Here is a 17,034-nt window from a genome sequence, read left to right as displayed (position 1 = left end):
AAACAAACCATGGCTTGATGGACTGCCGAAGAACACTGCGTTCGATTCAAGCGGCTGCAATAATTCGTCCCCAACAACAACAGTCACACAAAAGCGCCACCTGTTGAAATATGAATGTCAATCTCATTCCAGTGGGGGTGTTACATTTTTCTGCCTGTTATTTCAAGAGCAACTTTAATAAGATTAATTATGTAATAATCTTAACGATGCAATAATAACTCAAAGTGTGTACTTTATGTATTAGATTTAACTTTTGTTCAAATTCCATTTTTATTTATGGAGGTAGAACTTTCTTCTTCCACGCTAGAACCCAATGGAAAACACCCCCACTAGTAAATAGAACAGCCCGCTGAGTAGAGAAAATTGTAACCACGGGCTAGATTATTTGCATGCTAGCTTTCACCATCTACACTGCACTACTCGGGAGTCAAGATCAACAATTTTTTGGGCCAGGATTTCAATAATTAGGTAGGCCAATGTTGTTTGAATGAGCAGGAATTTACTGTTTCTGGTGCCATAAAAAGGCTGAAGGAATTATGAGAATGTCTGCTCGGTCTGCTCATTTTCTTCATCGTCTGCTGTAGTCTTCTGTGGATGCGTTTGGTCGAAATTGTTTTGACATCTGGAACGAAGTAAGTTGCTATTTGCTTTTCTGTGTAATGTAATGAAGTGTTTGTTTTTTGTTTTTACAATGTACTTGTTGTAATGTATTTAATAAAACAATAACATTCAATACATAAATGCAATAACATCGCGTCAGTATAGGCATGCAGTGCACCTATATATTTACATACATTTTTAAGGCAAATAAAGTAACAAGAAGTATTGTTTTGTGTTACCATTTTATAATAAATATTGGAAAAGTTTCCGTATGGCGCCACAACTTTTTCACTCGATATGAAATAATATAGTATCTAATTTACCTCAATTGAGATGTCCCTTTTTGTAAAAACGAGTTAAAAAATGGTGGCGCCATACGGAAAGTTAACCAATCTCTCCGCAATTCCTGCGATATTCTTGCGAGACTGCTGGCCCTGGGTGACTACTGCTCTCATCACGACTACAGTCCCATTTTGGTTAACCCGGTTTGCATCCTTAAAATTTAATAATGCAAACTGGAATAACCCAAAATGACATTTGTTTATTTGTTTATGGCTTGACATTTTTCGATCCTAGGCAGGGCCTAGGAGCCCTAGGCTAGCCAGGGGTCGAAATTAAGTGTATTTCCATGGTAGTCAGCAGGGCTAGTGACCAATAATTTTTAGTAGCCCTGATTAGATTTTGGTAGCCCGAAAGACACATTATATGTCTCGCGTCACGACTCAAACTTTACAATACACCAATAACATAGTTCTTTATTGTTTGTGATGATGATTTTTGCATTATTTTTCCACTAGCCCGTCGGGCTATAAAACTGGAAAAATTAGTAGCCCGGCTGTAAATCTGGTAGTCCCGGGCTAGCGGGCTAGTGGCAATTTCGACCCTTGCTAGCCTACTTACTTTTTCTATGTATATGGACTAGTGAAACGACAGGTAAATAAATTTGCAGGAATTTTACTGTTGCTGGTCACCTACTCACTGGTATTGTTAGGCATCACCATCCACTCTGAGACCGGAAGATGGAGGGTTTAAAAGACTGCGATCATCGCAATTACACAGACTATTGCTCACCAAGGATTCAGCTTGACCACAAAAGTAGTGCTAGGCTGGTCATCTTTATGTGTAGGAGGTCTCACTTTTAGATAGGTAGTGGAAGAAAAGATTCTTTTAAGAAAAGGAGTGCATTTAATTTAATTAAAGGTAGTGTCCTAGAATATATTGTGTTTTATCAGCATCATGCTGATAATCAAAACTATCAAGTATGTTTCAATAAATATCGACTGTGGAAAATTGTCTTGGTATTTTCATTGAAGCGTCAAATCCAGATCCACATCTGGTGACAGCGAGGTGACAGCATTCACAAATTGACCCCTAATAAAAATTGATTCCCAAGATTCTAATTTGTTGACTTTAAAATGCATTTATTGTGTAATAATATCACAGGATGCGTAACATTTTTATAACAAGCCTTCGGATAGAAGTTACACACAATTTGGGGATCCAACCTACTAAGGGGATATGTGTCCTTCTAGCAGAACAATTCACTTTCCCCAGGAAAAATATTGAAATGAACTCACTGTTAAATGCAAATTATTTTTCTCATTGGAGACTGCCCCCGGTGACATGACCCTTAAGTGAAAAATAATTGCATAGCAACCATCAAGCCTGCCTTGAAACGAAATTCCACTGACCTCTTTTGTTTATTTTATACAAAATATTTAAAAATGAAGAAATGTAAACACTGACTGCATGAACTGAAAAACAGTTGACACTCCATATGTGTAAAAGGACCACAAAACATGGTGAATAGGCCTACTAAATTGGATCCAGGACTAAAGCAAATAGCATGGTACTCCATTATACTGTACTGCCAGTTAGTCTGTGACTGACTCTCTTTCTGCTTGTGGTACGAGTATAAGCAGTGCTGGTGCAAGCTGCTACACATGCATGCAGTTATAAAAGGTTTGCTGGCCTAATATTTCACAGAGGCCATTGACCGCTGTTGCCCTGGTATTGGGCATTGCCCTCAATGTGGTGTCCCTTCAACTGTCCCCTATAGACTTTAATTTTCCAATGGAAGTGCTCTTTTGCAAAATTTAAATGATCAGTTGCTCTTTAAAAGATGAAATTCCAACCCTAAATCTTTGTTGCACTCGCATTGATTGTAAATGCTTCCAATACAACAAAATATTAACATCTACTGGGGCCCACGTTTTGCCTTTATATGACAATAAAGAAATAATCTTTTCAGAGTTATTGTATGATTAGCGTGTCAAAAACCTGTAGTGCTTGTGAAGCTTGACTGAATGACTTCTATACCCTCACTTCATAAACAAACTTTTCACTTCCATAGAATATCGGGAAATATTTGAACCTTTATTAAAAAGCAATGGCGTGCATTTTAACAACCATTGAATTCTGTTGAGTCCACATTCCTTGTTGACATTGATCTACATTGTTGTCTACATTGTTGTCTACATTGTTGTACAGCTTGTTGTCACACAGAGATGATTTGGTTCAGAAAGCCTGCGGTCTGAGTGGTAAAAATGTATAAAAATTTGCTAGGAAATATGCATGGACGGGATATAGGATAGGTCTGTTTTTCCTGTACAACAATGGCTATAACAAAAACGAACGAATATTGTGTCAATCCAAATGCTCACTGATAAAGTAAAAATTTCACAGTGAAATGTTATTGAATGCTTTAGTATGTTACTTTCTAAGCATTCAGGCCATTGTACTATTGAAAGGGCCCTATGTAGCACCAAGGCGTTTTCTCCTTACCTTTGTGAACAATTAGCATAATTGATTATCATACATTATGTTGAGTAATCTTCCCAAAAAGTATTGATGTGTTTTCATTTGCAGCCCTGTCAGCAGATGCTGACACTTTTTTGAATAGTCCCATTAATATTGTACACACTGGTCAGATCACATCCTAAGCTAGACCATGCTATATTGTCCTACATGCGTGTCAATGTCAATCAACAAGGGTCAGTGATTTGCATGGTATAGAAAGGGGCAGGTCAAAACCGCAGCACTTTGTGTAAAGAAACTGTATGCCATTCAATGGTATTCAAAACCAAATTAAGTAAACAACCTTTCAAACATAAACCCAGGCAACACCTGGATATTTGAGCAACACATTTGGATAAAAATATTTGTGAAAAATGCAAGATTAAACCCTCTCATCTTATGAAAAAACATTGTCAGTTTCTCTATGGGTGTACTGTAGTGCTGCCAGTAAACCACAGGGGCATTGCAACCAAACAGGTCCCATGAGCAGTGTTAAAAGCAGCAAATATTGCTTTAAAATAGTTTTCTGCTATAAAGCACAAATGAGCAGGATACCACATGTGGTTGTTTGGCTTGTAGCCTAAATTCTAGTAAACTAGTTTGTTAGGCTTAGCAACTGTTTTTGCTTAAAAGCAGATTGGGCCCAGGGCCCTCACTTCAGGCATTCCTCCATGCTCCAGGGTTCCTTTTAACAAAAGAACTTCAGAGAGAAGTACCGGTAGGTCCTTTTTCGATGCTAACGAGTTGTCTTTTGAAAACCGATATTATGGTCAGCACAAACTGTGATAAACTAAAACAACAATTACACATGTAGGCCCTAAAGCTTTTAATGTGGTTTTGAATCCTTGTATCAGTACATTTGCTTTTAATGTTCAGTACACAGGGGCAGTAATAGAGAAGGCCCAGTAATCACTTTACACACAAGGGCGTAGCTTACAATCAGCACAAAGCCTGCAGCTACTTCCCAATAAGGATTGAGTGGGTGTGTTATGAATGCAGCGTGTGTATCGCGCGCATCATGTGTGTGTGGGATTCTCTAGCCCTGACCTGCTCTGTAACCTATTTTGTGCATCCTGTGTAGGCATCACACCTCGCGTAGGCAGTTGTGTTCATGGGATTGATACATGCTCAGTCTAAGCATTGCAGCTCTGGTGTTATGTATGGTTGGGAGGGGTGTGTGCGGCAGCAGTGAAACTGGGAGCATCTGTGTGTGAAGATGTAAGGCAGAAAATTTGATGAATTTTAAAAAATTTTCTGTGGAACCTCATTTGGATCAAGTCGCCATTTGTTTGTAAGTGCTATATAAATCTTTATACTTGTCTGTGGTTTATTTGATACCATGGACACAGTGTGTGTTTTAATATTTCATGTTTTCATTTAGGGATTTGTTTATCTTTAGATAAAGGTATGTGTGGTGCACACCACATGTTTATTATAAACACTTCATCACATGTATCACTGCCTAATTTCTTTGTGAATAATTAGCATGGTGGTTGTAACTGATGCTTTAACTTGCATGGACATTGCATTGTGAAAACTGTGCTTTTGGGAAAATTATTCACTGTTTTATTTTTAAATCCTTAAAAATGATAGTCTTATACCTCAGCATTTTCACTGGGCCAAAAGTATTTTTACAAGAATATTTTTTTTTATTGGGCTGGTGACTTTGAAAAATCTAAGAACACATAACTAGTAAACCTTCCTAGAAAATTCTGTTAGCTTGGAAAAAAACTCTTGCCATTGGTTCAATGGGTATTTCAAGCCCATGTTATACAAGGACTTCCAACAAGATTTTATTTTAATGATAAACCAAATATTTGACACAATTATTACATGTACAATAGATCTAGATACAGCCTTGTATGCAGCATCAATGCATTGAGATAATCAATTAATAGTGAATCATTGCCTGTCGCCACACTGACTGATCATTAGCTGAGCTTATGATGCAGATCATTTCAATTTATGGATTGCACAATTCTACATCTAGAGGTATATCTAAAAGACCATAGAGGTACAAGAGTATAGGACATTGTCTATGAGGGATTGCCTAACATCACAAGGCCGGATGGCCAGTTCAATGTGAAGGCTATCTAAGCTTGGGCGATATCGATTTATTTTATTCACGATATATCGCCGACAATATATCGCGATATGCGCTATAATCGCGATTATTTAAATTTGACATCATCAGTCTTCAAACTCCCAGTGAAAGTTGTAGAAGAGACAGTCATAGCATAAGAGAGGTGTTCTAATGACCTATTATTCTGGTTTTACTCCAAACCTATGGGGTGCAAGATGTCTCAGCTAGGAAATACATCGCGATATTGCGATACTTGATTGATATCGCGATATATCGCGATATATCGCGATATAATAAATATCGATATTTCGATTAAAACCAATTCGATCCGATATGGAAATCGTTTCCAAATTAATATCACGATATTCGATAATATTGTGGTATCGCCCAAGCTTAAGGCTATCTATTGATTTTAAGCTTACTATTGATGGGCTATCGACCCAAATCAGCAATCGTTCCCAAGTTGTACAGAATACATACCGGTACATTGTTTGTTTGTTAGTCAAAATTATCTGATTACAATAAATTTCATAAATTTATTTTTAAAAAAATAAAGAATTTAAAACTTTTAGTGTGCAATTATCCTGTTTTATTTGATGCTACTTTTCACTTGTTGGTTTCTCAATTTATTTTAAAAGCTTTTATATGCCTAATATACATGTAGTGCAACCTGCTTCAAAGCATTTTTGTTTAAAACGTGTGTGTTTTAATTATTTATGTCTTGTTAAAAATATTCTAAGAACTATCCTGTCTGTGCAGTCATTGAGCCACACATGGAGGAAGAAAAATACATCCTTCATGGTCACACGTATGCATGCATATTACAATAAATGTATAAAAAATGTTCGCTATTGCATGCTCCAAAAGTGGCACATAACATTATTATGATGCCATTTATGTGTGTAATTCTTTTTTTAAATCAGAAATGTCAACGTTCAAAAGCATGTCTTATGAAACACTTATGAGAAGACCTTAGGACAATGTCACACAGGGCATTTTTCAGGCAAGCAGTTCCAGGCAATCTCCAAGAAAAAAAGGCATTCACATTTGAATTTTCACATATTTTTCTTGGGGATTGTATTTATAAATACATTTTCCAAAAGATCAATCATCACTACCAAAGAGGTCTTGTAAAGTTGTAGTATAAAATGCAATGCGGTAGTTGCCTCCGAGTTGCCTGCAAAAGTTGCCTTGACTTCTGTGACAAGTTAGACTTTTAAGTAGAAGCCAGGTCTGACTATCAAACTTTTCTTGCATTTAAATCATCCAAGAAAAAGTAGCTTAGTATGAGTCTCTGGTGATCAGTGGAGGAAGGAGCCAGTTTGTTTTAAGTGGGTGTGGCTTACAGACAGTGTACATGTAGTTGTGTCACACTTCCAACCTGTGTACTCGATGGTTTTTCAGGGCTCAGATTTGGGGGTAAACCACATTACTGCAGGGCTTGTGTAGGCTCAAAATGTTTTACTTGACCAACAGTTTGTTATATACAAGTCCAGAATCAAAACCCAATCCACAATCAAGGCTCTGGTCTGAGGTGGGATACGAACCAACTTTTACAGAGGTGAAGGTGAAAGGCAATGCAAGAAACTGCTGAGCCAACAAAAAAAATTGAAACGAACCTGATTAAAAACTGTGAATATACAACTTGGCAAATAAAACAGACACTGAATTTGAAAAAAACGTTGTAGACACAGGAAGCCAAGTTATTATTAATTCAGGGAATGGCACCCAATTTATCAAGGTCCCGGAGTGTTGGCTTACACACTTCCTCATATCAAGTTCAAGTGTAATGTATCCCTGCATACTTACAAAACCTAAATGATGATAATACAATTGTAGTCAAAATCCCTAAGTGCAGCACCTGACGATTGACTTACATGGAAGTCCAAGCTCTGTGCATATCGTTTTTTTTCAAAAGCAGGACAGTTCTTTTCAGAGCTGAGAAGTCTCCCGAATTCTGAAAATCTACTCTGCGGTAGTATATATAAAGAAAGATAGTTCTCTAAAGAACAGAATCTACCTGGCAAGCAGATTTAATGTACACACGGTGTTTCTGCAAACCAAATATTGAAACCTCACCATGCCATGCCTCAAATCCCTTAACATATACCCTTCATATTGTGTGTATGAATCAAAAGTAAAAATACATAATTGCCCTACATAAAATTATTTGAGTTGCAGGCCTGATTATGAAAATCTGTTTATTAAGGCAATAGTGGGAAACCTCCCCACGCCCAGCTGGTCATTGTCTTGGTGTAGACTGTTTTGGTTCCCTTCGAAATGGTTTCAATAGAAATTGAAGTTTCCCTATTAATAGTGGTTGCCTTTTTAAAGAAAAAAAGCTGCCTTGCTAAAAACATGTACAACAATGAAGTACAGTCCAGCAATGCAATCCAATTTCTGCGGGGTAAGTGTACAATGTATCACTCACTGAGGCACAATCTCAAGCCCACACATTTTTCTTTTAGTGCATTGTTAGTTTCTATACATTTAGGCGTGATTACAAGTGCAGTTTCTTGCAAAGACAGTTCTGCATGAATTAGTTTAAAAACCAAAATACACTGGCAACAGGGCCGACTGCTACGGTTGGACCACTTTCTTTATGGTTGGACTATTAGGCTTGACCATGGCATGGTTGAACGCTTGGTGCACAACTCTTTAATCATCAGTTGCCTGTGTGCTTTTAACTTAAATCTTATGATCGATGAACGATTTGGGTGTCATGTATATTTGTAAAAGTATTTTGTGTGGGCTAAAGGGAAGTAGAGCATACACAACAAAGTGCCCAATTTAACTACCCCAGAGCACAAACAGGTGCACACACTGTACCTCTAGCAGCCAGACTACTCTTACTGGGCTAAATGCACCCACCAAGCCTTTGTTTTGGGGCGTGGCATTTTTATTTTGCTTAGTAAAAGAAACATGTATGAGGGACAGTACAATTTTTACTGGAACATTTCAAGTAGCACTTTATCAGATAAAGACCAATGGCATGGAGGCAATTGCCTCTAGTGCCTTCAAGAAGTACCTTGGCTGGTTGTGCCAACTCTTCACAACCCCAAGCATTACAGTTATAAAAGTGTTTTACCTCTCCGTGCATGCTATGTATAAATTTATTTGGCGTGGTGGACAGCATACGTGCAACTGAACTATAATCATTGAAGTATCGGTTGCCTAAATTTAAAGCTGGGCGGAAATATGTGGTAAAAAAATCTAAAATTTTACACATTTATGTGTAACAAACAGCAGCTTGGTGTTTACTTTTAAGCGTTTTTGTTTGTATCCTGCTGAACATTGAGCTCACCTGCTTTTGAAGTTTCTAACAATTCAGGAAAGATAATCTAAATTATACATCTGTAGGCCTCTTTCAAATAGTTTCAGTTTACAATGTTCTCTATAAGTGTATGTCTTCAGAGCATATAAGTGTATGTCTTCAGAGCATGACATTCAAATTTGAAGCAGTAATGTCTGAAATTTCCCAACATCAATGCTGCTGTGAATTCTTCCTAATAGCTTGGTTTGTAATTTTAGGATTGGTGAAAAGCCCCAAGATAAAACATTATGGGAAACACTTGCTGGTCACCTGCCATGAAGTGGAATGATAATGACTCCCAAAGCAGATAGTGTTTCACATTCCTCCCATTTTAAATTTCACAATATTAATGTGCAGTATGGAATTTTGCTTTTTAAAGTGTAGCGCTCAGCGTGGCAGTATTTCTACCCTATTAATGCAGATACCTTGTCAAAATATCGAGCTGAATTCGTGTTTACAGCTAGCTATGTTGCATTCACGATCACACGAGGAAAACACAAATTAAATTCCTTACCTGTGGTCAAAGTATCAAATTTAGCAGCGGAAATGTTCACAACTAACTTGTGAAGTTAGCAGCGAAGTGAGCTACCTTTTGCGTGCACACGGTCAAAGTTTTTTGCTGTAAGCTACATATAGCAGCAAAGTACCCTTTGGCTGTCTGCATGTAGTTTTAAATATTTATTTAGAATATACAGTAATTAGCCAAGCTATTATCACTTCCAAGAACCATGAAAACAAAACTGACTCAAAACTGCAAGGGTTGTCTCAAGGGCTCAATTTCATAGAGCTGTTTTTTAAAGCACTAAAAGTATCTAAGCACAACAAAATTGTGCTTACCTGAAAAAGGCTACCAGCCAAACTACCATATCACATCTACATTTTATGACTGGCATCCTGCTCATTTCTGCTTAGCAGTCAATTGTTTAATATTGTTTGGTTTAAAGGGGTGCAAGCAAATGATAAAAAGCTTCTCTCATCTAGCTTGTGTCAGGAGTCCTTGGGGCCCAACTGATGACTTTTTCATGCCCTTAGAGATTATTTATCAAGATGCTTGGAAAGAAGGCAAAGAACCTTTTAAAAACATATTGATGAATTCTTAAGATTGCAAGGATACAAGTCATTCTCCCCTGCAAAGATTTGCGATACGTGACGCGTAGTTCAGTTATTTCACCAGTTCTGAAAAATCTTACGCATAGCTGGCCTCTGGACTTGGCAACTCTGTATTTTGCCTGATGTCCTCGGCTTAGTCTTTCTAAAGGCTACAATGTAAATGACAACAACAAGCCCTTTTCACACGAAGACAAATTAATGTCCCTTGCTACAAATGTGATAAACATCGATTGCCTATTATTTGTTTTCAGCATGATTTGGACTGTCTAATCATTGTTGTCCTTTCACACGAAGTACAATTAGCAAAATTTCACAACCATGCTAAAATTAAAAGCAAGGGCCCCCTGCTACAGTATCCACATTGAAAGAATTCAAGTGGAAAAGGAGTGATGTACAGTTAGTAGCAGAGTGCAGTCAGATGAAGCTCACGATAAACAAATATGAGGGACCATTAAGGAAACAAAAGGGGTAGAAAAACTATTTTTTGTTGATTGTGTTCATTGGAAAAGATAGTCTACACAAAATTGTAAGGGTAGGCTCAGAAAGCATTTGTGGCTACACATGCAATCACAGTGCGAAAATTCTCTGGATAAATCTTCACATACGTGCTTGTTGGTTGGACATGTTTACAGTTATAATTGTACAATTCATATCAAAGAATTTTCGGCATTAATGATGTACAATTGAAATTCAGTGGGGCTTGAAGCTGAGTCTACATAATATTGTGTAATTCATCCCTGTGGGCTAAACACAACAGTGAATACCACAGTTGGGTCTATACATTATAACACAAGCAATTAAGAATCAATACTATGCCATATTTTGCTTTCCGGTTTATGCTTTTGCTCTTGAAGTTGCACCGCATTGTATTATTGACCGAACTGCCAACAGTGTAAAAAAAATGATTGATTATTTCAATTCCGAAATCCACTATTGTGTCTAGTTGCTGGAAAAAAGTGCATTCTAATATTTGTGTTATTTACATTGGAATTTGTTGTGTCGAAGTTGGTATGTACATATGTGTAGTTAACGGCAGTTGCCAATTAATACCCATCCATGGCCATTGAAAAGAGTTATTCTTTGTGGCGCTAAATCAAGGCCATTGTTTAGGTTGAGTTGTTTTTTTGTTTTTGCATGCCGCTAATACAAATACTGTTCTGGTCACGTAATCAATATGTGTACATTACTTAGTACACAAATTGTTGTTATAAATTTGTCATTTTCAAGTCATCATTTGCCACTCAATATCACCATTTAGCGCGCACAAAATCTTTTCAGTTGAAATATTTTGCTATGCAAAAGTGCTGGATAAAAGCGTTCATCCCTGATAGCACTGGTCCAGGCATACCAACTTTGTAAAAAAGTCTCCACTGTGAGTGTGCACAAGGTATCATACCGGGCTGATAGTGATACACGGGAGCTGATGGTCGATCTGCACTGTATACTCACTTTACTGATTTCTGTGAAAACACCTCGGTCAAATCACTTGGGTGTGGTTCGAACCTTTGTATTGCTAGAGCAGATTCTATAGACTGTGCAAGTCTCGCGCAGATTTGAACTTCCGGGACCATTGTGGTCCCAACCTTATGGAGTTTTACGTTTGGGAGATTTTGTTTCGTCCATTACTTTAGTCTAGTGTAGTTTATGACCATAAAAATGACATATGTTGTTAAAAATGTAATACTAATTAACAACATATATAAAAGTAAAAATAAAGTCAACATTATAACGAAGAAAAACCGATATTTAAACTTGACCTCAGGTCAGGTTAGTTGTAAAAAATTAAGAATTTGTGCCCATCTCCGATCAAGAAACTTACGCAGACGCTTGTTTTGGCCGCGCGGGGTGGAAAGCCTTTTCATTGGTTGCTTGGGCGTCGGCTTCCTCTTTAAAATGCGTCACGCGTTTATCTAACGCCCTTGCGACTATCGTGCGTCCGCGTATAAACCAGCTTTTAGTAGTTTCACATTCGGGCGTAGATTTACAAAAGGGGTTTCAAATCATTTAAAATCAAACAAACATCCTTGTCCCAGAGTTTTACTTGTGTCCATACATAGACTTTAACTGATAATTGTGTATTTGTTTAAAAAGCTAAAACTTATTTAAACAAGCTCTAATGGGTATTTTTGTTGTTCAGATTCGGCATTAAGAATAAATTAAAGCAAAGATGTGATTCACAAAAAAATAAAGTTCTTCAGTTGTCGTGTTTTCTCGCTCCGGTGCGCGCGAGACTTGCACAGTCTATTGCTAGAGCAGATGTCTTACCACTAGACCACTGAGCTACAAACATGTAGCCCGGTGGAAGAGGCTGTTTTGAAATTAATATCAATTGTTTGCTTTTTTCTTTTGTTTGCAGAACTTCGTTGACTCAGTGAAGATTCATGCTGGAGACTGATTTCAAAGTTGTGTGAAACTCAAGTCATCGGTAAGAATGGAGAACTCAACTAACCTTGTATGTGAGGGTCTGATTCTTCCGCTGACGGATGAATCAGGCTGGAGCTATGAATTCCGAGTGTTCATCTACCTCCTTGGTCTACTCTGGAGTTTCTTTGCCATCGCAATTATCGCTGATGTCTTCATGGTCGCCATTGAAGTCATCACGAGTAGGACTCAAAAACTGAAGATAGCCAATCCGGACTTCCCCGGTGGTGTCGAGGAAGTGGAGATCCGGATCTGGAACGACACCGTCGCTAATCTTACTCTCATGGCACTTGGGTCTAGCGCGCCTGAGATCCTCCTCTCGATTATTGAGATTTTCGGGAATGGTTTCTACGCCGGCGACCTCGGTCCCAGCACCATTGTTGGGTCGGCAGCGTTCAATCTTCTGGTCATCACGGCCATATGCGTCGCCTGTATACCGAAAGATGAATCGCGAGGGATTCATCGTATTAAGGTGTTCGCTACCACCACCCTCTTCTCCCTGTTTGCGTATATCTGGTTGTTTCTGGTACTGCAGATTATCTCGCCCAATGTCATTGAGGTGTGGGAGGCAGTGGTTAGCTTCATCTGCTTTCCCATCCTGGTCATTGTCGCCTACATGTTCGACAGGGATTTCTGCGGCATTAAGAGACATGAAAAAGATATGGAGCTTGGAGTGTGTGAGTATCTTTAAAACTTTGTTGTTTTGTGTGTGTGTTCCTCTTAAAATCTTCTGCACAATACATGTTTCAATTTGAAATGTTTTTAGGTATACTTAAAATCCAGGTCTGGGATTTCATCTTTGAGAGGACAATGCAAGGCCATTTCTTATTTTGCAAAAACAGGGCACCAGTGGAAAAACTGAAAGTTCATCCTACATGTCAGGCCTGGAATTAGGCCCTGGAGGCAATGGCCTACATTGCCCCTGTTTACCTGAATAGTGCCCTTCAAACATTTCCCATTGACTTTAAGATTTTCCAATGGAAGTGCCCTTTGCAAAATAAAAAATGGCCTTGCCCTTGACATTGGACACTATTTGTTATTCTCAAAGACCAGTCTTCTCACTTGTGTATCTCACCAGAGTATATGAAGGAAGCCGTCTTCTACAAGGGACTCTTGGAGTCCCGACTCCAAACTCGAGGCTCAATTTACTCAAAGAAAAACTCCCTTGGGGATGCACCCGTACCACAAAGACGGCCTTATTTAAATCGGGTCAGAAAAGCATTTTCTGCTTTGAATAATAATGAAACTGCTCCTTGAAAGGGGGAAGCCCTTGGAATTAATTTCATTCAAAGTCTGTTAGTGGTTTAATTTAGCAATGCTTTTTTGTTATGCTCTTTCGGAGGTTTCATTGGCAACTCGATGTGGAGTCATACTGTACAGTACCAGCTTTATGAAAGTTACATTGCTTTGACTGTTTTTTGTTAAAGATAGATTTATTCCAACCCTGTAATTTTATTATTTTTTGTTTTATTTTAGTAAAAACAATGAAGACGGTGTATATAAAAAAAATTAAAAAATTGCATGTCTTATTATTAGTACAGGCAATTATTTTCAACTATTATTGTAACTGTTTACATTTCAAAAAAGGACCTAAATTATTTAATTTAAGATAAATATTCTTTTAAATGTGTTGTGTACACCAGTCCAAAGCTACTTCTGTACCATGAGTTCAGGCCTCAAATTAACCCATACAATAGCTAACCCACAGCAATATTGCCTTGGTGCCCTGTGCTTTTGTTTTGCTGGCACAGAGCCCTCTGACAATGTTTCAAAACAAATTTTCTTTTTCCACATTTAAGAAGTGTGCCCCTCGCCAGAGGTCAAATTGCTGTGCCATGTCAACTTCTATGTAAAAATAAAAATAGAAACTTTTAATGCACCGGTATCCGCTGCAAGCGGCTCTCATCCTGGCGCTGCTCTACTAAAAACAACCAACACGCAATGAAAGTAGCATTACATATTTAGAAAATAGACTTAAACAAACTGCTTCTTTATGTAGATGAGTTTTTAAACTGTTCTTGAATATGCCAAGTGAGTTTGAAAGTTTTGCAGTTTCAGGTAGGGAGGAGAGTTCATGACATCTGTGCGTATACGTACAAACATACAAAGATGTACGTAACATGTACGTACAGCATCTGTAGGGTTGTACATGTGGTTATCTTGTCTCCCTGCCTACCATCAAGCAGACTAGTGGATCAATCTTTGTAATGCATTGTGTGTGGTGTATGCCTCGCCTCATGGAGACCATATTGATTTGTGCAAGGAGACTCCTCCCGATATTGATTTTGTTGCCATCATCAGTCTGCCTGCACACTGCAGACTGTGTGCATTCTGGATTATTGTCACAATGTATTATAGCCAGTTAGTGTTCTATTCAACACAGTGTGTATCAATGCTAAATTTCATTGAGCTGATTTTAAAAAGCACAAACCATGTGACTGGTATCCTGCTAACAAAATTACAAAAATAAGGTTTTATTTAAATAATAAATAACAAAACAAAAATTATAAAAATTAAAGGGAAATGAAGGTAGTGGTAGCATTTAAAGGCTTATTTAATAAAAACTGCATTAAGCTTTTGTAGCAACAGCTACTTCATCAGATGCAAGATGCAGATAGTTTTTATTTTTTTTTAAGTAATCATCGACCACTCATAAGCGACTCTTGCTCTTTCTATGATGAAATTGAGCCCAGGGCCCAATTTCATAAAGCCTGCCAGGACTTCATGTAATTTGCTTCAAAATTAAATGTCAGCTATTATAGACCTTTATCACGGTGTGGCCATCTTGATTTTTACTCCTTTCCAACTCATTGTAACCAAACTGAGACTTGACGAAATAATAGACTGGTGTCATGTTTGCGCAATGAATGTTAGCATTCATTACTCCTATTGGAAACAGGGAACATGACCATGATTGTGGCAGAGTAATGAAGGTCTATTGCTGTTTCAATCTACATGTAGGCAAACTTGCACTAAGTACTCCATGTAGCATTATGCAGTTTTGTATTCCTATAATGATAGAACCTGCTTGCATCCGTAAGAAGTCATTATAGTCACAGATCATCGCACACACACTGAGCTGCTTGCTCCAGTGATCCACCAGGGACGTGGTGCTTTGCAAATTCTACAGCACTTCAATTATCATGGTGGGTTTTCTCACTACGCTGAGCTGCTATAGAGTGAAATGAGATTGGCACTGGGAATAGGGGTCCCCTCATTGGTTTTCATTTCAGCTCTATAATCAAAATGGCACATGGGGGACTAACTTACAATGAAGATGTCATTGAGCATGATACATTGCTTGTTATCACCTGCGTTTAATTTCAGTAGGGCCTATGCAATTAATTATAATGCTCTGTGCTACCAATGCAACAGATTATGCAATATTGCCCCTGGTCATTTTTAACATTGTCACCACTGCCACAAACTTTTTGTTTAATTTATTGTTGGTTCTAAAAATGAAGACCCCCAAAAAGGGGGGGAAAGAAAGACAAATAGTAAACCGTTTAAAGGCAGTGGACACTATTGGTAGTTACACAAAATAGTTATTAGCATCAAACCTTATTTAGTAACGAGTAATGGAGAGAGGTTGATGGTATAAAACATTGTGAGAAACGGCTCCCTCTGGAGTGCGTTTTGGCGACCCAACCAAAAAGTGTTTCTGACGTCATAACCAAAACGGTAACCGAGCTCACAACTCGGTTATTGTTCAGTCTGAACAGCAGAACCAACGACCAACAACCGAAACAGTTTTTGGTTGGGGTCGCCAAAACGCACTCCTGAAGTGATGTAGTTTTTGAGAAAGAAGTAGTTTTCCACGAATTTGATTTTGAGACCTCAAGTTTAGAATTTGAGGTCTCGAAATCAAGCATCTGAAAGCACACAACTTCGTGTGATAAGGGTGTTTTTTCTTTCATTATTATCTCGCAATTTCGACGACCGAATGAGCTCAAATTTTCACAGGTTTGTTATTTTATGTATATGTTGAGATACACCAAGTGAGAAGACTGGTCTTTGACAACTACCAGTAGTGTCCACTGTATTTAAGGTCTTATAAACACATTTTGAAAGTTCTGGCTCTACAGAAGACCAGGGGACCAGAGGTGGATATTTTTACCAATTTTTTTTTATATAAATAAAAGCTAATTAAAACCCTAACACTAAACAGACTTTATAGCCCTGTGTGCTTAAAGGAACACGTTGCCTTGGATCGGTCGAGTTGGTCTTTGAAAAGCGTTTGTAACCGTTTTTTATAAAATGCATATGGGTAGAAAGATGTTGTAAAAGTAGAATACAATGATCCACACAAACATGCCTCGAAATTGCGTGGTTTTCCTTTTACCTCGTCGACTAACACGTCGGCCATTTATGGGGGTCAAAATTTTGACTCCCATAAATGGCCGACCATGTTAGTTCGCACAGCAGAAGGAAAACCACGCAATTTCGAGGCAAACTTATGTGGATATTTGTATTCTACTTTTAAAACATCTTTCCAACCATATGCATTTTATAAAAAACGGTTACAAACGCTTTTGTTTTGACCAACTCGTCCGATCCAAGGCAACGTGTTCCTTTAACTCATAGCCCAAATCCTCATACAAAATATTCTTCAGAAGTAGAGGCAAAAATACATAAATCCTTCAGGTTTTCCTCAGAATAATGGCCAAAATCCTTCTAAATCCTCTAGCTTCATCATCACAATCAAATCCCC

At 38.0% G+C, this 17,034-nt stretch overlaps 1 protein-coding gene across 2 annotated transcripts in view; it reads left to right on the top strand.

Annotated features, from left to right (window-relative positions):
* Positions 1-398: 398 nt before the first annotated feature.
* Positions 399-17,034, top strand: part of LOC139944231 (sodium/calcium exchanger 3-like) — a 40,471-nt gene continuing 23,835 nt past the window's right edge. Inside the window, exons 1-2 of one of the 2 annotated variants that reach the window (XM_071941204.1) lie at positions 399-632; positions 12,259-13,000. In XM_071941204.1, the coding sequence (XP_071797305.1) occupies positions 12,334-13,000 (667 nt within the window). In that variant the 5' untranslated portion in view covers positions 399-632; positions 12,259-12,333. Of the gene's footprint in view, positions 633-4,535; positions 4,688-12,258; positions 13,001-17,034 lie in introns of those variants that run through there. The other variant, XM_071941205.1, reaches the window with a different exon arrangement.

Source organism: Asterias amurensis, chromosome 11, assembly GCF_032118995.1.
Source record: "Asterias amurensis chromosome 11, ASM3211899v1".
Lineage (NCBI taxonomy): Eukaryota > Metazoa > Echinodermata > Asteroidea > Forcipulatida > Asteriidae > Asterias > Asterias amurensis.
This window is presented reverse-complemented; position numbering and strand designations above follow the sequence as displayed.